Here is an 11,725-nt window from a genome sequence, read left to right on the forward strand (position 1 = left end):
ACGCCGATGTCACAGAAAACAGGAACGAGAAACTCCCCGACCAACGGCGCATTTGACCGTCCATAATGACAGAGTGCTCGGATGGGATGGCGGCGTCCCCCCCCCCCCCCCCCCGCGTGATGCGTTTTTCCGTCTAGCGGTACAGTATAATCGCTGTGAGCCTTATGCTCATGTGCGATGGCGTAAGGAGCTCACATGTCGGCCTGCGACAGAGAAACGAATGCATGACAAGAGAAGCACATCCCTGAATGGCAGCCAAGCGCACAGATCATGTTGTGCTTGCATTTAATGCCCCCCCCCCCCCCCCGAGTCCCTGTCCAATCACTAGTTCACGCCCTACCATAACCTGGCCGGTGAGGCAGCAGCAGCTAAAATAAAGATCAATCGCACCCATGAATGACTGGTATAAATCGATCGCAGCCGACCAGCCACGCTCCCACTTTTCCAAATATGAAATCTAGCTCTGCAAGTTTATCAGTTGCCTCATTCTGGGATTGTTTTTATGGATAATAATAAAAAAAAAATCTAAACAGAAAGTTTTTTTTTTAAATACATTTCATTGTTCTACAAATTCATTTAATGGACTGGAAATTACAGTTTGGAGAGTGGAACTTATTAATTGAACTGTGGCACTTTAATTTTCCACCAAGATAACAAAGAATTTTGTTTCGCAGCTTAATCTGATGAAAAAAACAGGGGCCTCACCTACCATCACAAAACGTATAGTGAAGCAGTGAAATGAAATGAACCATTTAAGAGTGCCGGCAAGCAAAGGCCATTACGGCTTTAAAGATAATTAATTGCAGTTCATCACAGAAAATACAATCCATTTCACTAAAGCTGTCAACATCGTGGACTGCTCTAATGAAGCACTGCCAACAGTAAGATTCCATGCAGGAGTCAAAAACAATAGAATACTGTTTTAACATTACATTCGAGACTTGCGTCAGACAGCTAAATGAGGTCCTAATTGTGTACATGTACCCCGGGTCTTTGGAAGCCCCCTCCAGTAGGGCAGGCACTCTGCGCTCCACCTGCGTGTCGCCTCCGCGGTACAGCACTTAGGAGCTGGCGTCCGCTCTGCCGCTGGCTGCCACATTTTATCGGCTACCCTCACGGCGGGAGCCACAACTGCTTATCTGCATGTGAGGAAAAGTGCAGCAGGTGAAAGAAACTGGCAAACGAAAACATTACTATGAAGCTCTGTGGAAACAAACGGGCCATAATTCTGGACCTCACTCTCTAACAGTCACATACTGGACCTCACTTTCTAACAGTCACATACTGGACCTCACTCTCTAACAGTCACATACTGGACCTCACTCTCTAACTGTCACATACTGGACCTCACTCTCTAACAGTCACATACTGGACCTCACTCTCTAACAGTCACATAACACGCTGTCTACACGTGACTTCAAACTGACATTCTGCTTCAAATGGAGCTGTGTATAAATTACCCCACCCAACTAACCTTTTCCAAATCGACTCTATTGGGACACCATGTACTTATGCAAGTTCACCTTATACAACAGCACGAGGACAACGCGCCAAATATTTACGGGTCTGCATCTCAGTCGTTCGGGCATAAAAATGGTTATGAGAATCTTTGATTCTTTGCAAGTCAACCCATTATTCAAATGTTCGCCGCACGTTAGGGTAATTATATTTCTCTACAGCTGCATTTAAAAAATGTGCTTAATTGCTTAAGACTATACAAGAAAAATTACCGCTGGTTAGAATGAATTCCCCATACACAAAAGCCCTTATCTCAACCAGCTGCCAGGCCACGGTGCAAGCCTGTATAAAGGGGTCAGGGACAGGGTACCTGCCAGTGAAGGACGTGAACACAGCAGCTACACAAGGGCTGATTTATACACAGCTCCATTTGAAGCAGAATGTCAGTAGTCAGCTGAAAGAGACTAGCTGCTGACTATGAGCCCTGCTTACTCGCGTCTAAATCACAGGAACGTCAAAGACCCGGCACCATGAGTGACATGCTACATGGTTCTAGAAAAAGTCAAGAAAAGCTATTCATAGACCGTTTTCATTTATTTCTCAACGTGTTGCAGCATAGAGAGTTACCTGCTTGAAGTAATCTAATGTTATGTAGCTCTAACTGCAAATGGGACAAATGCTTCTTGAAATATATCGTGGGCGAGATCACTGTGCACTGTCAATCACTGTCTGCTTTAACCCAATAGGAAGGATGAGGCAACCTATCACAACAGGGTTCAAACAGCCAATGATCAACAACACGCGATAATCCCTCCCACAATAGGCTCAGAAACCTGCTTTTTTTTTAAGTGTTAACTGTAACAACAGACCTCAGAAAACTATACTCCTTCCCAAGCTCAGTTCCTCAAGTAGAGATCTCTCCTTCTTCTCGGAATTCTCTCCTTACTCACCTGTCCTGTAATATCCTTGTTAAAATTAATGTGGAAAATTTCACCATATTTTATTCCTAGTCCTAAAAATTAACCTACAGTATATTATACACCCCATAATATATAATACAGACAGGTAACATTTGGCTTAATCCTTAAAAGGTGTCTGATTCACAAATCATCACTTCACCCTGAAGGCACTTTAAAGCTGCTCCATCAGTGACCCCCCCCCCCCCCCACCCCCCCACCCCGAGAAGCCCCAGACGACACGTCTGCAGGCGCCTGTTACTCATCACTGGACGCCCCTGATGTAAGAGACACGTTGACTGACGAAGTCCATTTCGTCCACCAGGAAGGTATGTGCATAAGTGGAGCACCAGTTGTTGTGGTCGTGCGGGAGACCGGCGTGCCCTGCAACAATGCGCTCTCCACCCCAGTGACCTACAGGTCACATGGCCCCAAGCACAGGAGCTACAGCCAATCGGAGAACTGGCACCTCTCTGACTGCTGGGAATTGGAACTCACAAGGTGTCTGACAGGTCTGCAAAAGTAGCTAAGATGGCAGCCAGGAAAGATATCAGCCTGGCTGTCAGACACCTGGCTGGGGTGTGGGGGGCAGGGCAAAGCCAGCCGCTTTATACTTTTGGGAAACTCCCGGTCCCCGACTGGTAGACAGCAACCTCAAGCATGGTCGGCCATTTGAGCCAAGAGCATCATTTTTTAGCAGCTTTTATTAAAAAAAAAAAAAAAAAAAAAACATACTTTTATGCGAAAGCAAGTTCAGATAATGCCTGGAACAATTGGGGGTTAAGGCCCTTACTCAGGGATCCAATAGTGTAACCACTCTACCTGATCCTGAGATTTGAACCGGTGACCTTCCAATCACAGGCACAGCACCCTAACCCACGAAAGCACATCACCCCCACAGAATGTGCTCTTTCTGGCTAAATAAGATCTGATCAATAAATTGATAAGGAATTATTCTTCCTTTAGAGAACTTATTCAGGCTGTAAAAAAAGATGAAGAACGATATCAACATCAGTATCCTTTAAAAAATCCTCCACGTTCATGAGACATCTGACACATAAACAGTGATCAGGAAGGCATTCATTCAGTTCATTTTTTCCGTTGGCCAGCTCAGCACACTTATGAGAGTGATTTCCCCTCGATTCTGACATTTTACGAGGGGATTACGAGAACACTGACTGTACTGAGCGTAGGGTAAAGGGGCATGGTGAGAGCCGGCTACAACAGGGGGCTTGGGGGTACAGTTCAGCTAAAGGAAGCCTCATCATAGTCTGGAAGAAAAGAATCTTCCCAGCAGAACTGAGAAACAAAGGCGGGCAACATAAAAAAAATACACAAAACTGAACAGTACATTCAAATTTACAACTTGATGAACTCCAACGTTGTACAAAACGTATTAACCACCACTGACCCACCAACCAACCAACCAACCATCAAGTAACCCTCCCCCTTCTTTAAAATGACTTATCCCCTTCACAGTCACTGTGAGGTAAGAGAGCATTGCAAGGCGCAGACGGGCCGGCGCAGGGCACACACTCACATACTGCTGGCAATTTAGAAACTCCAATTCACTTAACTGCATCAATTTTTGACTACGGGAGGGAACTGGAGTACTTAAGAGAAAACCTGCATGACTCAGGGGGAGCATGCAAACTCCACACAAGAGGCAAGATTCAAACCCACAAGCCTAATGGTATGAGATCAGCATGCCACCCACTAGTAACTAGTAATTGAGTAAAACATAGACAATATAAAGAGCCAATAAATACATGAATTTACCAAAGATTATGTAAGTAATGTCTAATATATTTTCACAGAAAATATAGCACAACTGTTATGGGAGAATATGATTTTAATTTTAAAAAGAATGGAGAGAAAAGTAGAGGAGATGACAGCAGCTCATCAGTTAAGTAATATGTATCTGGAATATAAGTTTGTTTTAAACTTCTCTGCAATCCAAACAAATGGCTCTATACTTTCTGTACGAGACGTTCCTACAGCAAACTTAGAAAGCAAAAAAAAAAAAAAAAAAAAAAACCTGTTTTCTAAATCTGTGCTGGGAAATGAACAATTAAGCTGATTTTGTTTTGCGGGAAATCATGTATTTTGATCTCCGGCGTCGACAGCATGGTCACGAGCAGCTGCACTTTGCTGTGCTGGGTTCGGTTGAGCGGTAAATGGGGGCCCCTAGTGGAAATGATACATCCTTATTACATTTCCCGAAGCATTATGAGTAGCCCCTCCGAAATATTACCAATATCAGAAATAATGTGATTTTAATAATGACCATAACAAAGAATGTAATTCAATTGAAAATTACACCCCATCTGCTATAAACTTAGGGCCATCACACGGAAGCTCATCCAATGAACAACAGGCTTCATTAGAATAGCACCCATCTGACTTCAATTTAAAGCTTTCGTTAGTGTAGCATCAAATGATACACCTCAAAATTTGGCTTCATGACTTCAAAATGTGATAATGAAAGGAAGGCTGTCATTAACAGCAGACTGCCACTGACTGGGCTGACCAGCCCATCCACCACCCTCCATGCCCCAGGAACACATTAGTCCAGTTACAGATCCTGCTTCACCATAGGTTTCAAGTGCCGTCAGCCAACGAATATGTCACTCAAGCCTGGATTTAGTTTACAAAGCTGCTGACCGACAGTCGATCCTTTAGTGGATCCGACCTAAAAAATGCACATTGGTGACATGATGCCGCAGAACACACCATTGGTCAGAATTATCATGGTCTATCCTAGACCATACTGGCTTTGACCATTAGAAATTTGTATTACCATGTATTTTACTTGTCTATTTTCAGTAGTGTATTTTTTCTTCACTGAGACCCGGACCCAGGACAGGCTGTCTGAAGATGAATGGGTAGATTTTTTTTCTGCCAGAAAATATAGGCTGAGGCTGAGTCTTTAACTATACACGTGACCTCTGACTCTGATGTGGAAAAGTGAGGAATATTTATTCATTTGTCAATTCAATACAGGGTGACGGAGAGCCTGGAGCTGATCCATTAACACCCTGAATGGAATTCCAGCCCACTAGACAGAAGGATGGATGGATGGATGGATGGATGGATGGATGGATGGATGGATGGATGGATGGATGGATGGATGGAAAAGTAATACCTAGACTTGAGTTTGGGAGTAACCCATTTCTGGATAAGCAGTTATGGAAAGATGCATGGTTAGATGAAAAACGAATATCGTTAAAAGAATCAAAAGAGCTGAATGAATGGTCACATTCAGATATGTGCAAAAAAATCACCCAGCCCAGCAAAATATGCGACCACAGAGTAATATATATGAATAATCATAAACGTTCTGCCTCGGTGTGCATCCCACGCAACATGCACGAGTCCCTGCTCCAATGTGTGAAAACTGTTTGACCGATTACTCAAGGCCAGACATCTTTTCCTGTTAGTTCTGAAGACACCAGGGCTGGGGGCGAGGAGGGGTTGCTAATTACTGTAACAGGAGGTCTCCCCCAGTACACCTCGTGTGACACAAAGCAAGGTCACATGGAACACCACTCAGTAACCCGTGACTGTTAGGAACATTACCCTGAGACAGCGGACACAGCATCATCAGAGGGTCCCCCTGACCAGGCCGAGAGACGCAGCTTCACGCGGGAAGGAAGGTTTTATGCAGAGTGTCATTACGAGCCCTACAAGGTTCTTGAAACAGGATGACTGACAGTGGTGAGGCTCCCATTAATGCCGGGGGCGTCACTGCAAAAACACCTCTGACTCTTACTGCATAAATGCAGGTCTCTTGCAGGGCAAATTGCCAGCATCGTTGGGTGCGGATGGTTGTGGTGTACATGGAGCACTTCACTGCACTCCTACACAGACTTCTGTACCAGGTTGATTTGACAAAACAGCTGGGCATCCATATTGCTGGGGGGAAAGAGGAAGCTTCCGGAAAAAAACAGGTGGTACACCTGTACCAGGGGAGACGGAAAGTGCTGAACTGATTTACCTAGACTGACTACATCCCGAGAGAGTGAGGCTGTCACTTTACTTGCAATAACCTTACTCAAGTGAGTCTCCCAGGCAACACAGGCAACATAATCGCACAAACATCTATCATTAAAACACGAGTTCAGCCAAGATGTCACGTTTTAGTCACTCGAAGGAGATGAACAACAGACTTGCGGAAGCTGGTGAGCATTTTAACATTAAAGCGAAACTAAGTAATGAGCTCTGAATACAATTGTTTACATTAAATCATTTCAAAAAAGACCCACAGCCTTTTTCACAGGAGCTGCAGTGTTATATTTCCAAAAAGCTGAAATCACTAATCAGCAGGTGATTATCAGAGTATCAGCAGATGACAGTGGTTTGTGTTTTTACCATTTATAAAGCTAAACACTCGATGTTATCCTGCCTAGATTAATTACATGAATAACTTGTATCGCAGTCCATTTGTATTTCAAAACATGATGTAAAACAGACCGATATTCAAGATGGCTAGACTGATTATGTCGACAATAACCAGGTGTCGATATTTGTCCATTGAAAAGCCACTGGATGACTTAGGTTTATCTTCTTAATCATCCCCTGCTCTTATTATTTTTTTACATTGCTCTCAATAAAATCTAGACAAGCATAATTAACAGACCGGTGGCTTACCTTTGCGAAGCGTTTTTGTACTTCTGCCTGAAAAAGAAAATGGGTTTTCATTAGATGGACGTCATTAGCAGCTTGTCACATCGCTTTGTTGAAAAAGAAAAAAAAAAACCTAAAACATGGTACAGTAGTGCTAGTGCTATGACAGGCAGCAGTAAAAATCTGAGAAAGACTGACATATGCCCGAAAAAGCAGATGGGGCAACACAAATGACGATCGCACTCATTCAGACCATGTCAGAGCAATGAATAATTAATTAGCATGATCCCATTACACTGACCGTAGGTAGCTCGCATTAAAATTTTTAAATAAATTCTGTTGGAAAGGCAGAAGAACATCAAGCCCTGAGCTTCCTGGTCTGTGATTACCAGTGGATGGTGTCCCGATCCTTCTAGAATCAAAGCAAATGGGTGAGAGCCAGCTGGAGCCCTACCGTGAGGGCTTCTGTCTGGCCTGGCTTTGTCAGCTTTAGCTTCACCTGCAGCCCAATGCGGAAGCAGCGACATCACGTCCAGAACCTCACCGGCCCTGAAAACCATCTGACCGAGTGCCGTATACAAAATATAGGCGCACATCCAAAATTTTTTTTGTCAAGTCAAAGCGTCTGTATCTGCACTTGGGGAAAATTGCTGAAAGTTCCTTCGGAAACGGTGGATCTGCCAGCGCTGGAATCGTTGGCGAAAATCTCTTCGGCATCTTGAGTTGAGGACAGCCTTGAGGTGAATGAGAAAAAGGTCAGCCTGAGCCATGGAGTAGTAAGAAAAACAAACGAAGTCTGCACTCCGAGTGATGTTCCACACTTAGCATGAGACTGAGGGTGTCTGGGAAATGCTGTCACCAGTCCAGACACAATATCTCGCTGATATTACTTCAACGCTGCGTGGAAGAAAAAGATTCTCAGAACATCTGCTTCTTGGCTTGTCCTGGTCCTTGACTCATCGTCGACCAGAGGCTCCTGTGATAGCACAGGCCAGGACTGTGCTGGCATGATGAACAGGGCCCTCTCCTTACCGTGCTGCTCCATGGCAACGGTCGCCTGGCACCCCCTCACTTGGTGGCCGGGTTGATGCTCGGGAGGGGATAGCTTGGAATGACTACCCCCCTACTTAACCTTGAAATATGAACAAAAACACAGCCGCCCCCCCAAAGAATGGTTGCAGGAGTGGCGCACTTATGCGCAGGAAAGTGACAGAATTCCGTGCGCTTGGTCGTGAAATGTGCCATGCCATCAGATTGCCCCCCGCTGGCTCTGTGGGCGTGTGCGACTATTGTCAGCTGGGTCATTGTTCAATATCCAGATATAATTAGTTAATGAATAAGCCTGTGCTTATATATAGCGCAGACTCCGTGAGCAGCAACAAAACAGGGGAGTGACAAAACTCTACGTTCCAGCAGCAGGGAAACAATCCCCAAAAGCACTATTTGATCATCCCGAATCTCTTACCCCCCACAGGGACACACACCCGCATGCACGCACACACACAGGTTTGTAATTATATCTTTGTGGAGACTCTCCATTCATTTGTATTGGGAAAACTCTAATCCCAACATGACGACCTTAACCCCTACCCAGCCTAACCTTAACCAAATGAAATACGAGACTTTTGGCGTTTTTGCTTTTTTGATCGCATTCACACATCTTTGTGGGGACCTGAAAAACAGTCCCCAGAATATCAAAATAACAGGTTTTTATCACATAGAGGGGAACATTTGGTCGCCACAATGTAATATAAGCCTAATACACACACACGCAAACACACACACACACACACCTTCATCCCCACTGTGAGAGCCCTGCTATTGTTTTGTTACTGAGGAGATGATTACGCTAGAGCTTCTGTCACCATACCAACAAAAGTACAATGATGAACCCCCCCCCCCAGTGATGTTTACAGCGCATGTTGGCAGTACCAGCCGAGAAGTAGATTCACATTCTGTAACACTGGGCTGGATCAAACTGGAATTCCTTTCATCGTTTGATTCCTCTGACTCAGACTCAGAGAGGTACTGGTGGGATGCTTTCACCGTAAACTAACAGGTGGCCGGCACTTGTGAAAGAAGAAAAAAAAATGAAGAGTGTGGGTGTACCCAGGAAGAACATGATTGCAGGGCTGACTGGAGGGTCGTGCCTTCCAGGTCCAGACAAGGCTTTTTGTATTCAGAAAACTGAAACAATTATAAGTACAACTGGAGTATGACACTAAGTATGATCAGCCCTTCTAACTCCATGCTTCGTGCAGGTCTTAAGGTATGGAATATCCTGTAAACACACAGACCGAGAGACCCATGCTGGAATGTAGCAAGCTTGTGGATGCGATCAGTCAACAGACTGAAATGTCAGTCGTCATTCATCTAAATACAAACCAAACTAGAAATAAACTCTCTGTCCTTAGTCAACTTCAGTAAGTTTGCCCTGTCGCTGGTAACATCGGTCCATTAAATGTACACCTTTCCCCAACATTTCGATACCAGAACCTGGTTCAGCATTTGAACCAGGACGCTACGGGACATCCCGGTCAAACAGGAGGTAGAAGGAGTACTCACATTCCTCTCAGACGCATCCACATTTTCTCTGTCTGTTCAGTTTTCGGGTACTTTAACGAGTCGCTCTCCAGACCATCTGTGTCACCGGCGAGAGATTCCATGGTTAATGTCCTACGGCGCAGTGACGATGACTATCAGAAGACGGCATCCGCGATCGGGCTGCGTGGCTGCGTGCTCAGCGCATCGTGACGGGTCGGGGCGTTCCGTGTGTCTCCCGGCTGCGGCGATCTGCGTGCATCCGCGTGTCGCGGCGGAGAGACGCTCTCCAGCAGGCACGGCAGCTCACAAAGGGGCTGGCTGCTTTTCTGCTGTCAGGTGGTCAAATCTCTCGCTGTCTCTCTCTCGCTCGCTCTCTGTCTCTCTCTCTCACTCTCGCTCTCTCTCTCTTTCGCTCACTCGCTTTCCATTGCACTAGTAGGAGTACTCAGTATGCACAAAAATCTGTAACACTCCAGTTGTGTCTGCGTGATCAGCCCCTGACCACATATGCAGGTAGTTTTTATAGCGCCATGTAGGTGGGCACAGAGCACCCGTCGGCCACAGGAAAAGAAAAAAAACCCACCCACAATCACACACCCACGCAGCCCTCTCGTGCGCACTCCTCTGCACTTTCAGAGTTCACCGTCGGTCAGAGGTGCTTCCGGTCCATGGAATGTGGCTGAAGGCTGGCATGGGAAGTCAGTTTGCAGAACAATCACCAGAGCCAATGTGTGGGGAGGCAGGAGGTATCAGAAGGGAAAAGGCATTTCAACATCTCCGGTCCAAAGGTGACACCGGAAAGTAAAACTATGAAGGCTGTATCCCCGCAGGTCCCACATGCTCAGAGGTGGTCAAGTCTGGCAGGCATGCCCATTAACTTCGACCTGGGGGGGGGCATGCTAGTCCTAAGGCCTGCGTCACGGATAGAACATGCATGGACAACTTAGGCACACATCAGACAGTGCCGTGACACCTTTGTGGGGAAGACCTGGAGTCCCAATAGCTCATGGTGCAGCTGGGAGACAGGACCATCATTCGTAATCCCAGGTGTCTGCCAAATTCAGCACAGATAAGACAAACTTCATGACTGTGGTTGGAAGAGGGTTGATGGGTAAGCAAGCATTAAGAATACTGCTAAAAAAAGGAAAGCACCTCTTCTTTTCTTTAAATGTCTTGCATAAAGACCAAATGGCTTCAGAACAAAGCATGTATTTGTCAGCTAAAACATGCATTTACCAGACCCAGCGAAATCGCACAGGGCCACAGCAAGCAGGAAATACAGTAATTTTGTCATCTCCATCATGTCCCTGTGTCCCCAGACAATATTTGTAACTAACTAAACTCTAATTTTTCCTGTTGGCCTGTCTTCTGTCAAATTACAACTAGTTAGAGGGCCGCGACTTAATCATTAGGGAATTAAGGAGCCGCTGTGAGGAAGTAGATTTCCTCCATCGAATTACCGCGGTAAACCGCTTGTTTTCCAGCCCCGACTCTCCTCACCGTCTTCAAACATGGCGCTCCGGTGGCATTTCAGGCTCATGTGATACTAATACACAGAATGATGCCTTTTTCGAGAGCACTTGCCAAACCTATTTAGCGGCAGTCTGTTATTAGCAGCACCAGCGACAACAACAATGGCTGAAAGACACGTAAAATTATACCATCAAGTTTTCAAATTATAGCCCCTTACAGTGCCGGGGGGTCCTATTCTTTCCACTTCCCTTCGGGGAGGCACTGTTGAGATGCGTGAGAATAGGGCAGCGCCGTGGTGCTGTTCCGTCGGGATAAATGCGGAATTTAGACCTTGTCTGTAAATAAAGTCATCGTTTTCTTTTCTTCAACAGCGGTTATTGATAAGGGATGTCGCCATGGCGACGCGCCATTCCCTGTCACGCGAATGGATGTGGCGCGAGCGTCGTCCGCGTGCTGCCTCCAGAAACGCCAGCCCTCTGTCCGAGTCCCACGAGCAGCGGGTGCGATCGCGACTGCAGGCGCTTAAACTTAAACGCTTGACAATATTGCATTGTTAGATTATGTAATTTTGTTGCGTTCATGGTGAGCACGGGCTGTAAAAACCCAGTGCACTTTCTGTTCTCAGCATAGCTGTAAGCAGTCAGAGCGTCAGACTTATCTGCGGCAGG

General features: G+C 45.7%; 1 protein-coding gene across 1 annotated transcript in view; it reads right to left on the reverse strand.

Moving 5' to 3' along the window:
• Positions 1–10,394, reverse strand: part of pde1a (phosphodiesterase 1A, calmodulin-dependent) — a 33,671-nt gene extending 23,277 nt beyond the window's left edge. The window contains exons 1-2 of the mRNA XM_048979538.1: positions 9,606–10,394; positions 7,065–7,091 (exon numbers count right to left, since the gene is read on the reverse strand). Of these exons, the coding sequence (XP_048835495.1) occupies positions 7,065–7,091; positions 9,606–9,706 (128 nt within the window). The 5' untranslated portion in view covers positions 9,707–10,394. The remainder of the gene's footprint in view (positions 1–7,064; positions 7,092–9,605) is intronic.
• Between the last annotated feature and the right edge of the window lie 1,331 nt (positions 10,395–11,725).

This window comes from Brienomyrus brachyistius, chromosome 16, assembly GCF_023856365.1.
Source record: "Brienomyrus brachyistius isolate T26 chromosome 16, BBRACH_0.4, whole genome shotgun sequence".
Taxonomy (NCBI): Eukaryota; Metazoa; Chordata; class Actinopteri; order Osteoglossiformes; family Mormyridae; genus Brienomyrus; species Brienomyrus brachyistius.